The sequence below is a fragment of the Zeus faber genome (assembly GCF_960531495.2).
Source record: "Zeus faber genome assembly, chromosome: 3".
In the NCBI taxonomy this organism is placed as follows: domain Eukaryota; kingdom Metazoa; phylum Chordata; class Actinopteri; order Zeiformes; family Zeidae; genus Zeus; species Zeus faber.
The window spans coordinates 32,670,185-32,686,761 of record NC_137190.1 but is presented as its reverse complement, the minus strand read 5'-3'; the positions used below and the strand labels follow the sequence as shown (position 1 = coordinate 32,686,761).

At 42.6% G+C, this 16,577-nt stretch overlaps 1 protein-coding gene and 1 long non-coding RNA gene across 2 annotated transcripts; both read left to right on the top strand.

Moving 5' to 3' along the window:
• The first annotated feature begins 4,802 nt into the window (after nucleotides 1-4,802).
• Nucleotides 4,803-6,859, top strand: LOC307228118. The gene is made up of 3 exons (XR_013844074.1): nucleotides 4,803-4,908; nucleotides 5,894-6,069; nucleotides 6,751-6,859. It is a non-coding gene; the product is annotated as an uncharacterized lncRNA (long non-coding RNA).
• Nucleotides 6,860-7,614: 755 nt separating this feature from the next.
• On the top strand, nucleotides 7,615-11,491 carry strc1 (stereocilin 1). The gene is made up of 5 exons (XM_079998140.1): nucleotides 7,615-7,661; nucleotides 8,273-8,421; nucleotides 8,545-8,642; nucleotides 10,285-10,435; nucleotides 11,176-11,491. Exons 1-5 carry the CDS (start codon nucleotides 7,633-7,635, stop codon nucleotides 11,262-11,264), a joined length of 516 nt encoding a protein of 171 aa, XP_079854266.1. The 5' UTR covers nucleotides 7,615-7,632; the 3' UTR covers nucleotides 11,265-11,491.
• Nucleotides 11,492-16,577: the final 5,086 nt, after the last annotated feature.

Genomic DNA, 16,577 nt, shown 5'->3' with positions numbered 1-16,577 from the left:
ATACTCACTTTTTGTATCTCTGTATAATTGTACGATACTATGTGAAGATATTTTCTACATCAGTCCAATCAGGATTTTTGTGATTATTGCAGTTGAAATTGCTGCATCTTTTCTCAAATATTTTTATTTTAGATGTTAATATAATAAGGTACCATTTATATACTGTATTATATTGTATTATGTTGTCCATAATCCAACTAAACTAAAGGTATCAGAGTCTCTGAATATCTTGATTTTTAGGACATTTCTTGACTTTTCTTGTAGGGTAAGCACCATTAAGAAGTTCCCCGTGGACATGATGGACACTCTGAGGAGAATGGTTCTCCATGAGCCACATCACTTCCTGATGCTCCCCAGAACCAAACAGGAGCTGCTGGTGGACAAGATCGTGCAGAGGATAGTGAGTCCAACTGTTTTTGCCTGCCTCCTGGTCTTTCACGAGGCTCGTAATGTCTCAAATAGTGACGCAAAACTGACGAATAATTTGGTCGTAGCGAACACATCGGGTCACTCTGGGTCTCACCAAGGCTCTGCGATTGGGTAGGTGTTAAGGGGCTGTGTGGACGGCTGTGGGGACGGCTATGGGGACGTCCATGGCGCTTTGTGCTGTGGCCATGGGGGGTCCAGGGCCCCATGGGGGTGTTAGGGAGGCTGGGGGGTGTGTCTGCTCTTGTCTCTGGGTTTAGCTGGCCGGTCTCCGCATGTGGGGGACGGGGGCTGGGGGGTGCCTGCAGCTGGCATTCGCATGTTGGTTTGGGGCTCGAGTCGGGGACAGGGGGTGCGGATTGCGGGGTCGGATCTTGGCCCTCGGGTCAGCTAGTCAGCGCACTGCTGGGGTTTCCCACTGGAGTTGTCTACCCCGTGGGTGGGGTGGTGGGGCTTCCGTGGTCGGGTCCGAGGTGTGGTCCGCATGGCCGCTGCCCAGCCTACTACACCCCTGCGTTGATCTGGCTGTGCTTCGCTTATTTCTCCCAGTGCTAGAACTCAAACTCAGTACACACACCACACAATAGGCCAAGGGTTTGTGGGACTGTTGGGGTGTGAGCTATGTGGGTAGGGATGTGGCTGGCAGCTTCAATCTTGCCCCTCACCCTCCTACCTGACATGCTTTATGTCCTACAATTGTAATACCACTAATTTAAGCTTAGAGCTCATACACTCGCACAAAAGTCTTACTCCGAACAACACTCCACCAGACCAGGGTCTGTGGGACAGGAGAGGTGCGAGTTATTTGGGTGCAACATGCTTGGAGGACCGCACCCCCACATCCCATAATTTTAACTGCATTTGCCAACAGCACACATTGAGCACTGGGGTCTTCTGGGGTGGCGGGGCTGTAGGTTGGTGTGGGGTGTGGTTGGTGCCGCTGGGTGCCTTCCGGGGCCCCTTGGAGGCTGCTTGCTGTCGTGGGTGTTGGTTGGGGTGCGGGAGGCGGCTGTTGGCCTTTGCTCCCGCTGCGTGGCTTCTCTGCTGCGGGTGCCCGGGATGGTGGGTTGTGGAGGTACCACATACAGTATCTGGCTGTCGGCGTGGGGGGTGGCTAACATCCAGATGTCCTGCACTGAGCACACTCGGCTACGTGGATGGGCTGTTGGGGCTTGGGCTGAATGGGGCGTCCGGCCGGTTGCGGTGGGGCACGCCTCTCTCTTACGCGGCATCCACGCCCTTGTTGGCCGTGGTGGCCAGCTCGCCTGTGGTGTGGGCAGTTCAGGCAGGGTGTTGGCCTGTCCTGCCATTCATGGACCCTGTTGTGGCCTGGCGGTCCGTGCCTCGTGTCTGCAGTTCTGCGCCTGCATCTTGTGCCTGTGTGGGTGGGTTGTATGTGTGCGCGCTCTGTGGGACTGGTTTAGGCTTATCGAGGCTGTGTGTGGGTATTGCTCCGCGGGCTTCTGTAGCTGCAAGGAAGGGTTCTCAGGGCTTTTCTGTGGTCATGGAATGTCTATAAGGCTGTGGAACTCAGGGATGCCTTCGGGGCCTTTTCCCCTGCTTGGAGACGCTACCATATAATTATTACAGTCCCTTACAGTCACCTGTGGACACATGACACGCACACACATTACATGCACACACACACACACACACACACACACACACACACACACACACACACACACACACACACACACACACACACACACACACACACACACACACCCAACCATATACAGCCGGACTCATCACAGTCACACACACACCACTGCTTTGAACACACCCCCAACACCCTCCTGGTTGGATCCCTCTCCTTTCCTCCCTCATTTACTGCCAGGAAGTGGCCCTGCGCCGAATTGCTGTTCCAGTTTTTCACGTTTCTATGTTTATGTTTTTCCATCTACATGTTGTTGTTTGGTTCTATGTTTATCTGTCTCACCTGTAGTGATTCTCCTCCTCTTGGAGTAGTGATTAGTTGTTTAAAGACGAGACGGCGGTTCTGTGTAACAAAAAGCTGTGCTCTTGTCATCCCACAGGTCGTCCACAGGACAGAGTTATTGCAGCAGTTCTTGATGATTAAAGAATGAATAAAAAGTGGCATTGCAGTTTGAGAAGTTGAACTCCACTTGCAGACTAACTCTGTTCTAGATGCAATGGCATACAAATATGCTGTGTTGTATGCCAAGCATGCTGACAGCACAGGTTAAAAGAAAAAAACCCAAAAAAACAGGAATTCGCTGACTCTTGAATCAAACAAACAAAGACAAAGAAAATTGCAAATATGTTTTTATTGAGTCAGTCATCAAGAACCAATTCCCCAAAAAACATTGCATCACTAGTTACACTTACCTAGTTAGACTTTCAGTTGCGCTTCAGCATTCTCCCACTGTTTCAAATGTGCAGTTAATCACTTGCAGCCACAGATGCTGCATTATTTGGTCAAGTCAATGGAAATCTGTGGTAATGTATTAATTTGGTTTTACTGATTTAGTCCTGGATCTGGCTTGGTGCTTCTTCTTCCAGGGCTTGTACACGGGAGAGTTCACAGAGGAAGAGTTCCTTTCCCTGGGCATCATGGCGCCTTTCGTGGTGGACGAAGTGTTCGTCCAGCTGAGCCGGAGCTTCTTCGTCAACAGCCTTGAGCTCCTGCGTGGGCTCTGCTACAGTGCCACAAAGAAGCAGCTGGTGGCCACGATGTTGGAGGAGCCCCAGACTTTTGGGTACCGTAGTCCCTCGGAAATGGAATATATGAATGAATTATATTCCAGAATATATCCCAAATCATATAGTGTTTGCCTAATAACTAATCTCAAATACAATACCACCGTTAGCATGAATAGAATGTGTCACATAATCCGCGTCATTCAGTTTCCAAACAGCTTCAAATCGGCTATAATTTACTAAGAAATTGGCCATATACAGCACAAGAAACCTAAAAAATAACAAACAAATATAAAGATTTTGCAATTTACAATAAAACAAAAATTTGAAATTTAAAATAAATAATTAGAATTAACCTGTGTATCAACAATTCACACTTGTCAAAAATAGGAAATAGGGCAAGTTTGCATACATACAGTATACATGACATAGAGTACATAACTTAAACTGCATTCCTGAGTAGCTCATGTAGTCATTTAGCCCAGACCTTCATGCAAAATGACTTCCACTCCCATTAAGTACATCCGTGGGTTGTGGTGGAAGCAAAGCCCTCATTAACAAATCACATAACAACCAGTGTTTGTCTTCTCCTGCAGCCCGGTGGAAACTTGGAACAGGGCCACGCTCAATCAGGTGGGACACTTTCTCTTCTTCCTGTCCAAAGACAAGCTGCAGAAGATTTCCTCCGTGAGTTCCCTCGGGGTTCTGTTATTTCTTTCTTTTCTTCACTGTAAATTATTACTTGTTCTTTTAGCGAATGAAAATGAGCCGTAGAATATTTGAATTTACAGTATTGGACTATCTGGGCAGTTTCGGCCACTTAGCCACATTAAACTTAAAATAGATAGATTGATAGAATAGATGAATCTTGTCGCTACAATATTTTTTTGTGTGTGTATGTATATATTAACTGTATTTCTGTGCATGTGGCATATACTTTATGTTGTATGTATATGTGTTTGTGTGTGTGTGTGTATGTATGATGCGTGAACAGCCAGGTTGCATTAAAATAAACTAATGATAGATTGATTGATTGATTGATGGATAGAAATTGTGGCTCGCATCAAAAATAGGCAATAATAATAATAAAGTCATAAGAATACACATAAAAGAAAAAAGCAATATGGTATAAACCTGAGGATGACCTGGAAAAGATTGGCAATATACAAGAAAACTAGGGATTAACTTGAAGATAGAAAAATAGGGATGTACAATAAACGATGCAAATAACCTAACAATATACCTAAGGTAAACAATGGACCAAAAAAATGTGTATGGGTTATGTATGTGTATTTGTTATGCATGTATGTGCTATGTATGTATATGTGTTATGTATGTATGTGCTGTGTACGTGTTATGTTCATGTGTTATGTATGGTTTAAGAGTGTGTGTTACATATGTACGTATATGTGCTATATATGTATGTACTATGTATGTATGTTTTATGTCTGTATGTGTTATGTGTATGTATATGTTATGTATGTATGTGTTATGTACATGTTATGTATATGTATGTGTGTAAATACGTTGAATTGTGTGAAATTTGTATGTGGTGTTTTTCTACAGTATATGCATGGTTAATTTCTATCTGATTATACGGTATATGTATATGTGTGTGGGGGTTTCCATGATTCCAGGACCTCATGACTATGGCCGGAATCGAACGGCTGTTCCTCAGCCAGTCCGAGTGGGAGAGGGGGGAGGTGGGGGTACGTTGCTTGCGGAGCGGGGCATGGGAGGAGCGCAGCACTCTGTTCGCCAGGCAGCAGTTCCTCCTGCAGTACTTTCTCGGCTTCCTCACCACCAACCGCCTCTCTTGTGAGTGGAGCGCCCGTTATCTGCTAATATGCGCTCACTCAGCATACAATAACACTAGGGCAAGATATTGTGTTATCTTGAGGTAAAAGAAGTTGCTTTATTGGGGTCTAAACTAAGCGATGAAAAATGTGCCCTGGTGCCCCTGTGACTGGTGATGTGAGTTCTGAGATATTGCAGAGCTTTGTTCTGATATACTTTTACACTCCCATATGCTGTAGTTCAATCTGAGGAAACTCAAAACTTTTCTATGTATAGGATATCTTAAGATATTTTGATGTGTTAATTTTCCGATGATTATGAATATAAATGTGACAGATCTGTCTGCCACATGCCAGCCGAGTGGCGTTTTCAGGGGCCTCCGACACAGACACAGGCGGAGATGTTGTAAACACACCAGTTTATTGTAGAGTTTGGGCAAGATGGAACAAGCCGGGAGCAGATGGAACATTGTCATGACAGACACTCCCCTGTGTGTGTGGGGATAGGGGTTTTACATGTTGCTCGTTGATTGCTCTATCGAGCAACAGGCGTACAGTCACCCCAATTCCGGGACTAATTACCACGACCCAAGACAGGTGCGGCTGCTTTAACCACATCACCACTATGATAAATTTTCTTCTTAATGTCACCCAGCCCTTGGAAACCTATGGCGACCAGTTTTAAATGTAATTTTGAAGTGAACATTTATTTACGCTTAGGTGGCATTTACATTTAGTAATTAAAGCTTTTATTCAAACAGACTCACAAGTTACATTACTCATATTACTATGTTCATCAATGCTACCGCTAATACTTCTATGACTGCGAACAGTATTACTATTGCGCCTGCTAATAATTATAAAAATTCCCAAACTACTATCATTACATCCCATACTACTACTAAAGTTAATAATACTATCACATTTACATAGCTACATATGGGTACATAGGGAAAACTGCCCCTATATGTAAAATTAAAGGTCTGGTCTTCCCGTTCCTCGTCCAGCTGCCGTCTCGGCCCCGACCTGCGAGATCCTGCACACGACCGCCCCGGCCGCATGGCCCACCAGCAGCCTGGCGGCCATGTCGTCTAGGGCCTTCTCCAGCTGCCTGGATTTGATTGGACAGGATCCCTTCCTCACGGACTACCAACACACCCAGCTGCTCAACAAAGCAAAAGAGGTGACATTCTGTCTATCGCTCATTCACTCATGTCGGGGATTAAATCCTCACTAGGGATTGAGTGTGACGTTAACCAAGAACATTTGCAGAGAAATGGAGAAGCTATGTAAGCTGTAATATTCTCACATGAATATTCTTGTTATTAATAATAATAGTAATAATAACATGCATAGTAATATTAATGTTAATAATAATAATAATAATTATTATTATTATATATTTTTTTAAATATAATTATTATTAGACATACAGTACATACAGTATTCCTATCCATATAAGTACTGTAATGCTTGTAATGTTGGTTGTACTCACTAGTCATTCTATCGGCTCTTATCCCCATTTTCCTGAAACACTTAATAAGAACGTAACAAGCCTGTTCTTTTATCATATTGCTTTTATTTTGCCTCCTTTAAACTTGCAGTTTGCCCACAACATCTCATACAGTCTAATTTGCAATATTTAAGAAAACAGGTCACACATTACAGATATAATACATGATGCTTAAATGTAAAGGGCTATTTTTTATACATCCTGATGACATTTGAAACCTTACCTGTGCTTCTCTTTGTTTATATGAGTGTGTGTGTGTGTGTGTGTGTGTGTGTGTGTGTGTGTGTGTGTGTGTGTGTGTGTGTGTGTGTGTGTGTGTGTGTGTGTGTGTGTGTGTGTGTGTGTGTGTAGGTGCATGGCCCCGTGTCCTCCTTCTGCCCCTGTGTGATCTCTCAGCTGGGTCGGCTGGCTCTGCAGCTGTCGCGGGAGGAGCTGAGCTCGCTGCGTCTCACTGAGGTCGGCAGTGTCTCTGCCTTGGGCGTCGTCCACGGCTGGACCAGCCGACAGGTAGCCACTCTGCACACGGCTGTAGATATTAAAACGGACAAGATGATTATTATTATTTTATCATTTTTTACTATAAGAATGTTGTTTATTCCGCTATGTACAGTACATTTAAATAGAGGAATTTGTCATGGTGAGGTTTGGTGTGTTTCGCTACAGACGATTAGTTGATGAGTTGCATTGAAACAGTCTGAAAAATGGAGAAGAAAAAATAAAATACAAATTGTGAAATATATACAAATTGTTTAAATTATTCTTCTTAAAAAATCTATCAAGAATCAATACACCTAAAAACTCCTCCTACATGGATCCAAGTGGTTTATTTAAACTCCACCAGAAACAAGCACACAACTTATTTACTCACAGTAGGATCCCTAAGCCTGAATTAAATACAGTACCTTTTCCCCACATTGCCACTTCTTGTTTACAAAAGAGTTCTTTCAGGCATATATAGAGCTATACATCAGATTTTATGTCGCTATTTATTCACAGTCTGATCCACAAACATAAAATAAAGATGTTAAACTGTGTTAGAAACGTCAAACTTCAGCATCCAATTAGACTTTGACCCGTAGTCCAGTCTGATCTCCCTCTCCATGTGTTTCTGCCTCCTAGCTTTCTTTGCTGTTCTCCACCTTGTTGAACTCCACCAAGCTCAGCCCCAGCCAGCTGGACTCCAGCACACTGGTGGCCATGGGACACATCGTCTGTGGGGCCAAACCCACAGAGATGGGAGCATTCAACCCTGTGGAGTTCAGGTGAGAAGACACTATTTTAAGATGAAGACAGTATTTTCGTAACAGTCATTGTCATTTTTTCAATATCTGTCTATATGTCTTTCTGACTATCAATCATTCAGTATATAAACAGAGTATATTGAACAATTATGTAAGTAAGCTGACTAACTAAGGCGTTTTTGTTCAATATGTATTATTTTGGTAACCAAAAGTAAGCAAAAATACATGAAAATGCTATTTTTTATATATGTAAGCACATCATAGGTACAGCTTCTAACATACTTAGTACAACTTAAGTAGTTTAAAGTAGACATAAGTTTAGCATATTAATTGTGAATACTTAAAAAGTATACTAGATATACTAATGACAACCACCAGTTTCCGGGGGAGATACATTTTAATTAAATTGGACACCAGAGTATTGTAAAACAAGGAAAAGAAACATACAAATCAACAAAGCTTCCATCTTCTCTGATCAAATGTCTCCTGTCACCCTTTGGTGCCTGGAAAAAACGAACGACTCTTATTATCGAGTAACTCGTCAAGAACCGGCTCTCGAAAACCTCTCATCGCCATAAAAATCGACCAAGCTTCTGACTGGATGTCTTCTGTCGCCCCCCTGGTGGACGCAGTAAGGCTGCGCTGCGGCTGGGTGGGCTGAGGCTTTCCTGTTCGGAGGAGCAACTCCTCTCCCTGGTCCGCCTACTGACGCACAGCCTGGCATTCGGACCAACCAGCTCCTGGGGGCCCGACGTCTTCATCGAGATCGGAGCTCTGGCCGGTACGATCATCAAAATGCTGTATCACATTCAGTGAGAGCATCTGCCAATGGTGGATCAATGTTGCGTTGTGGTTAAAGGTTTGTTGTCCTTTTGGGGTCGATTGACATTTCCACTCTGTGCAGCGGGTCTTCCAGACATGTCCATGTCGGCTCTGGTGAAGGAGCAGATCGAGGGAGTCACACCTCTGGCCGTCTCTCTGATTCCCCCCAAAAAGTTTGCTGTGAGTCAACGTTAAGATAAGATTGCCTTAACCTGAATTGACTAATTGTGCAGTACATATATATTTTTTTTCGCCACATAAAATATGGAAAACAGTGGTAAAATATCCCCAGAGACTTGTTTTCAGTCAATACTAAGTACGGCCATCTTGGATAACTTATTGTAAAAAAAAATATATAATTCACAAAGGTAGGGCTGGGAAAGATAGGGGTGTCTTTAGTGTAATGTCACGCTTCAAACTGCATCATAAGACTAATATTGACATCTGCTTGGATTAATATAATACAGGTACTGCTCACTTAACTACCGTGTTCCGTTCCTAGGACCAGGTTGTTAAATAGTAATCCAGATTTTATTTTTTCACAAAAATAATGCGACTGTGTTATGTAGTGGAGTAAAAGTTGAAAGTCTGAGAAACAAAATACACTGAAGTACTTGAATAATAACAATAATAATAATAATAATAACTTAAATTCGTATAGCGCCTATACAAAGGGGGAGACAGATTAAGGTAGAGAGGAACAAAAACAAAACAAAGGAATATCTAAACTAACTAACTAATGGGGAAAGGCCATGGTGAAAAGGTGGGTCTTGAGGGTTGTTTTGAAAGTATTCAGGGTTGGGGAGTTACAGATTACAGGAGGAAGAGAGTTCCAGAGGGTGGGGGCTGCCACACTGAAAAGCTCTGTCCCCGAAAGTTGGTAATCTGGTAGGGGGGATGGACAGCAGACCCATGTTTGAGGACCGCAAGTTCCGGGATTTAGTGTGCTGGTGGAGGAGGTCGGACAGGTATTGGGGGGCAAGTTGAAAAATGTATTTTCCACCACAGTCAGTAAGGGAACGTGATGTAGGATAGGGAAGATGGTAAGAGTTTGTAAGAATATGTACAATATATGACATTCAGTTATCAATCATACATAATATCGATAATAGAAAAAGCCCCAAATATTATAGTTCCTGAATATATACACTGATCAGCCACAAAATTAAAACCACTGACAGGTGAAGTGAATAATATTGCTCTTTCCAGTGGCACCTGTCAAGGGGTGGGATAAGATTGTTGTTGAAGTTGATGTGTTGAAGCAGGAGAAATGGGCAAGCGTAAGGATCTGAGCGACTTTGACAGGGGCCAAATTGTGATGACTAGACGACTGGGTCAGAGCATCTCCAAAACGGCAGCTCTTGTGGGGTGTTCCCGGTATGCAGTGGTTAGTACCTACCAAAAGTGGTCCAAGGAAGGACAACCGGTGACAGGGTCATGGGCGTCATTGATGCACGGGAGGAGAGCAGTCTAGCCTGTGTGGTCTGATCCCACAGAAGAGCTACTGTAGCACAAATTGCTGATAAAGTTGATGCTGCTGTGATAGAAAGGTGTCAGAACACACAGAGGTCTTGTGGAGTCCATGCCTTGACGGGCAGAGCAGTTTTGGCGGCAAGAGGGGAAGCTACACAATATTAGTGGTTATTATTGGTGGTTTTAATGTTGTGGCTGATCGCTGTAGTTCCTGAACTATATACAAAAACACATATTTGCAGAAGTATATAGAAATATAGTGCATATGGAAATGCTGAGCCTCTTTGACTGACTTTTGCTTCTTTCGTATACTCTTCCTGTTCCTTTAACTCACCTGCTCCCCCTACAGGTGGTGTTTGACCAGAGCCAGATCAGCGTGTTCTCCTATGAGCAGGCGGTGGCAGTGACGACGTCGCAGCGCGCCGCGCTCTCAGACGTGCAGCAGACGGCCCTGGCCATGGTGCTGACCCCCTGGGAGGACAGGCCTGTGGACTTCAGAGGTAAAAAAATAAAATAAAAACAACTGAAGAGTCAAGTCAGAGTCAAGTTTATTTGTAAAGCTGATCTTCAAGCCTCCTTCGCACCGTCATGCGTATCTGCATCGGACAGTTGGACCCCCCCCAAGCGGCTGCCGGATGAACAAAAATAAAAAAACGTACAATTCACTTCTATTTAAATAGATTTATTGATGGTGAATTGAAGTGACATACAACATTGATGTTAATGACGTCATTATTTTGTATCATGACTTATTTACTTAGTTTTAAGTCCAGTTCCAATGAAAAACTTGACTGACGTCACTCCCGGCCGTAGTGTCAGACCTGGAGCCTAGATCGGATGTAGCTTGTCACAGCATTTCAAATGCGGAATCCGACTCTCCATGGGAACGAATGGACTTCCGGTTTGTTCCCTCCGTTTCTCATATTAGGTGTGAATATGATGATATTTGGATACAAATTAATTACAAATTACAACAATATTGCAATATTAGATTTAACCAGTACAGCTTTAATTGACACAACGCAATATGGGACTTGACACCACCCTCACCTGCTGCTCTTACTCAGGATTTAACTCTGCTTTTAAATTTAGCACAGCAACCCTGCCTACATAATAGCTAGCTGTGTGTGTGTGTGTGTGTGTGTGTGTGTGTGTGTGTGTGTGTGTGTGTGTGTGTGTGTGTGTGTGTGTGTGTGTGTGTGTGTGTGTGTGTGTGTGTGTGTTGTGTTTCCATCCACAGGGAGGTCATCAGGGCTGATTTTGAGCCCCAGCCCCCTGTGCTTCCTAGTGGGATTGCTGACGCTGCGGATTCTGCTGCCCTGTCCCTGACTGCCGTGGCCTCGCTCACCCTTTTGAAGAATTTTGCATTGTCATACATATATACAGTGGTGGAAAAAGTACAAATACCCTGACACAAAATTACTCTCATGAAAGTGAAATTATGACACTGATATTTCTACTGAAGTAAAAGTATTCAAAGAAAAATGTACTTATCATATCTGGTGTAAAGGATAAAGCTCATGCAGATCCTGATTCTGATTAACATAAAATGCTTGCTTACGTCTACATTACTTAGTTATAGTATTATATACTTAACTAAATTAAAAAAAAAATTTAAATTGTATTTTTATTATACAAAGTATATATATTTTAAAGTAATACATAGGAATAATATACATTTATATTCTTAATATAAATAAATATTTATATTTAGTATATATTTGTAGTATATATATTTTTATTATTGTTTATATTATTTGTATACATATTTGCTTTGAAATATAGTGGAGTGAAAGTTGAAAGTCTCAAACAGGAAATGCTTAAGTATGTACAGATAAAAATGTACTTATGTACAGTAAAAATGTACTTATACTTTGTTACTTTCCACCACTGTGTATATATACAGTATATATATACTGTATACCATAACAAAAAAATTACTTCCATCTGTCTGGTACCTTCAGAAACAGCACTTCAGACGCTTTATTTATTCTCTCAATCTCTGAATTTATTTTGTGTATTGTCCTTCTGGTAAATTATTTATTGATTGATTCACGTGTTTTGAATGTAGTGAAATCAGTGTGGAAACAACCAAAGAACCTATTGAGGGCAACTATGTACAAACTCCAAATGGGGATTTATATACAGTATATATGAGGCCAGATTGAGATGGTTTGGACACGTGTGTAGCAGAGATGAGAGCTACATTGGGAGAAGGATGCTGAGGATGGAGCTGCCAGGCAAGAGGAAAAGAGGAAGGCCAAAGAGAAGCTTTATGATGTGGGGAGGGAGGACATGCAGGCGGTTGGTGTAAGGGAGGGAGATGTGCAGAACAGAAGGTATTGGATATATATATACATATATAAATATATAGATCTGAATGAAACACCCATTAATGTTGTCAGAGATGCAATGCTACACACAAATCTTACACTAAATGGTATAATGACAAACTACAATAATCTTATGCAATATTTGAGAGGTCTTATTTATTTATTGTGTTGTGAATCTATGATGTTTTTTCTTTATTTCAAGTTTTTTTGTTTGTTTTAATGGCACTTGATTGTTGATCAATCAAGATCACAAGAAAGAAGAAAATCAGAAGATCACAGCCTTGGTCTGTAAAGATACTTATGCTGAGTTTATTTGTTAAACCTGTTGCTTTTAAACCTTGTTTATTGAAAACTGGTCCTTGCCTATTGTAATTAACCACTCGTTTTCTCAGAATGTTGCTGTGAGTTCTTCATGTTAGCCTTAATTAAATTAAATAAAAACCCCAACCTGTTTTTAATCTTGTACATATTTCTACAAATTGTGAAATTCTATTATAGTGGATATATTTGTATAGTATTTGTTTTTTCTTTTGAAAATAGAAAAAAAAAAATTTAAATGTCATGCCTCCAAAATATACAGAATTTAATAATCGCAGAGAAAATTCTGAATACTTGGATACATGGATTTTGTGAGGACAATTTATAAAGCACCTAAAACAAGTTAAAAAGTGCTTCACACATTTAAAAGACAATTGATAATAAAATTAATAAATAATCACAACAATTAATTATAATAGCGATATAATAGTTAAATACATATAGCGAATATAATAAATACGGTCAAATACATTCAAATCAGCACAATAATGTGATACTTGCACTAGCCTTTGTGACACTGTCACAAAATGTAATCCTTATTGTGGTGTGGTTTAAGCAGCCACACTTGTCTTGGGTCTAGGTAATTGGGACCGTGACCAGGGTGGCTGTACGCATGTTGCTCGTTAGAGCAATTAATATGCAACGGTTAAAACCCCCATCCCCACACACACACAGGGGTGGAGCCCTTGTCATGACATGTTCTCCATCTGCTCTGGGCTTGTTCCACTTTGCCTACTCCCTACAATAAAACTGTTACTTTCGACCCCATCGCCTGTGTCTCTGTGCCAGAAGGCCCTGGAAACACCACTTGGTGGCGTTTTGCAGGGGGGTCTGCCACACTTACATGTATTATATTCCTTATAAATATTATAAATACTGTAAGGTGAGCTTTTCAGCCTATCACGTTACTGCAGTATAAAATATGCCAAGGGTTGTTATAACTCTTGCGACAGAGTTAGTTGGGGTGCGGTAAAGTTGTCACAACCGGAGCTAGGAGGGACCCAAACGCACGACACAGAGAGACGGGAGGCAGACGACGGATGTTTATTAGCCCACACGGTGGAGATGGCCGGGGGGACCCGGTCAGGTAGGGATGGAGCAGGGCTGGGCAGGGGTGATGATGACCGGGAGGAGGGGTCCAGGATCCTTGTGGAGAGGCTGGATGGAGAGGGACGGACAGACCGGGTCGACAAGAGGAGACAAGCAGGTTAGGGGGAGACGAAACAAGGAGACATAAGCTAGGGACTTGAACAAGCGCTAAGGGCTAGGAACTAGGACAGTGGCAGTACAACTCGGATAAGCTAGTTGACGGTCTGGCAATGAGTCACTGGGGAGCTGTTGAATAAATACTGTGTGAGTGACGAAGGTAATTGATCCCAGGTGTGTGCAATTGGCTCAAGGAGGGCGCTGCAGATGGGGCAAGAGCGGCCTCTAGTGGCGCTGGGAGGCCGTGGGCCTAACAAAAGTGCTCGGTGTTAAAGGAATGTCTACTGAATAATAAAGGGATAAATGTGAGACTGTGAGTCAACAAATTACGTGAAGTTAAGTGACCCAATGTCACGTTACAAATTGGTGGCAGCTGATTTTTTTTTCTGGATTTTTCACCTCAACTACCACAGGTTCTAGCTAGCTAAGTGGCCAGAGCTGGCTTTTGCTACGTCTTCAAAGAAGCGAATAGATGATGAACCACCAGGCGAGGGCGCCGGTCTCATCAACTTTGGCATTGGTTTGGCGTCCAGCTTTTATACTGGAACCTTTTTAGGGGAAAGTGGGTAAGTGGACTGCATGGATTGAGCAGTATGAGCTAGCTGCTGAAGTTAATGTCTGGAACTCGTCAGATGGTCTGAACTACCTTATCCTTTTGCTGAGGGGACTTCAAGAATTTTCTTTAGCAAGGACCTCAAAAGGAACTATGTGCATCTGAAAGGGGCTCTACAGAAGCCACCAGTGCATGCTGATTGGAACCGAGTAGCCTTCCTGGACCGTAAAAGCAGTGTGGCAGAGAACATAAGTGATTTTGGCTATGATTTGTGTAGGCTAGCAGCTAAGGCATATCCAGATTACAGCACAGGCACACGTGATTCCCTGGCGTGGGATCATTGCTAGGGAATCGCGGGGGCATCGGCGTACACCTGCGCAGCACCAAACCAAAAACTTTGGAGGAAGCTATACACATGGCATGAACTGGAGCAGATAAGGCGACTTGATTGACAGGCGACTCTCAGTACAAAATAAATGCGTGTGGCTATGTAGTACCAAGGACAACGTCAGTGTCCCTAAAGAACTTTTGGAGTTGTTGTGTGAGAGTGTGGAACAGCTACGGGGTACGAGCTGAGACACTTGACCGACAGGGAGACACAGTGAACCACAGGAGGAGTATTAGGTCCCACAGCAGGAGGACGTCGAACTGGGATTGAGCAATCCCGGGGGAGAGGGTGTAGTATAATTTTAAGCTTATTTTTAAGGGAGTCAATGAATAAGTGAATATGTCTTTGCATTGGGTATGCTACAATTAGAGACGGATTTGAAAGGCATGCAGGAGGCCCATTCCATCAATCACCTATAGAAAAGGAATGCAGGGGGTTTGTGGTATCAAATCAAATCTCATGAAATATATATTTGCATGAAAACAAGATATAACTTATTTAGACATAATATGAACAGTTTATTCAGACAATATAAATAAGAGCGAAAGCATGTCTCGACAGAGAGGCCTCGTAGAAGCTGGAGGGGTGTGGGGGTCATTTTGAGTGACTGGGAGCCTCCCTCGGAGGTAGATTAGGCTTCTCAAAAACATTTTAAACCTAGGAGTAATGGTCTCCATCTGGTGGGACGTTCCCTCCAAAAAATAGGAGGGAAAAATATGAGGGACAACATTAACAAACTCACAAACATTAGGAAGGAAGGAGGTGTCAATGCTTTGAAAAGAATATATTACTTTGCAAGCCAAAGTGTTTAGTGTTTAGTGTTTAGTGTTAGTCTTTAGTGTACTCCTGACCTCACGTAGACTGTTTATTTTTGAATAAAATTCTTATCTGTGAATTCAACTTTCCTCAAGTGCTGCCAGTTTGTTAAAGAACCTCAGAGTGGGGTCTTTTCCACGACAAGGGAGACCATCTTCCTGGGAGCAACCGGATGCAGTCTTCGTCGCTGCCCAGCAAAGCTTGCTGGTACTGTGGATGCACTTCAAAAGAGAATGAGAGAATGGCAATATGTCCCCAAAGCAGCAGCAAATGGACAACTGTTCTCTGTGATGGGGAGATGGTCCACCGTCATGAACACTGATGAACTGAACTTAGCTTGTGACTTTGTGTTTGCTAGGGATGCTGACTAATGTTCACTGGTAGGAATTGATTTCCTAGTTAAATATAGAGCTGTGATCGACAGGCAGAAACACATATGCATCATTCTGGGTAAGCAGGTACCTTTGATTTCACAGGGAGGGACGGAAAGTGTGTGCCAAGTGGCTGTCAGGAATGACACTGTGATTCCCCCGAGATCTCAAATGTATATAGAAGGTGTTATGATCTTTTTTCTATTAGGCTTGAGGGATTGACACTGAGAAGGATCTGGAAGCAGTCCGCTGGGTGGAGAGGTTGAGACCAAGCAGTGGTTCAAGCAAAGTTCCAAATATTCTTTATTCTCATAGGCACTTATGTATGACAGTACCTCAGCAACCCTGTGCTGCAACAACATGGCATGAACAAAGTTGTCGAGTGGAGGGATAATAATGCTCTGGAGATCAACACAAATGAAATGGAAGAGGTTGTATATCTTGTCTGACCCTAAACCTAACCCTAACCCAAGCAAAGTTCCAAATATTCTTTAATCTCATAGGGTGTTATTCTGTCGTGGAAATTCCACAGCACGCTAGTGTACCCAAGTGTGAGACAAATCAATCAAGTATTGAATACGCAACAACTTCTTATCTTAAGCCTAAGTTTATTTAAGATGGCTGCAGCCAACGGAAACACAGTACACTCAAAGAGGT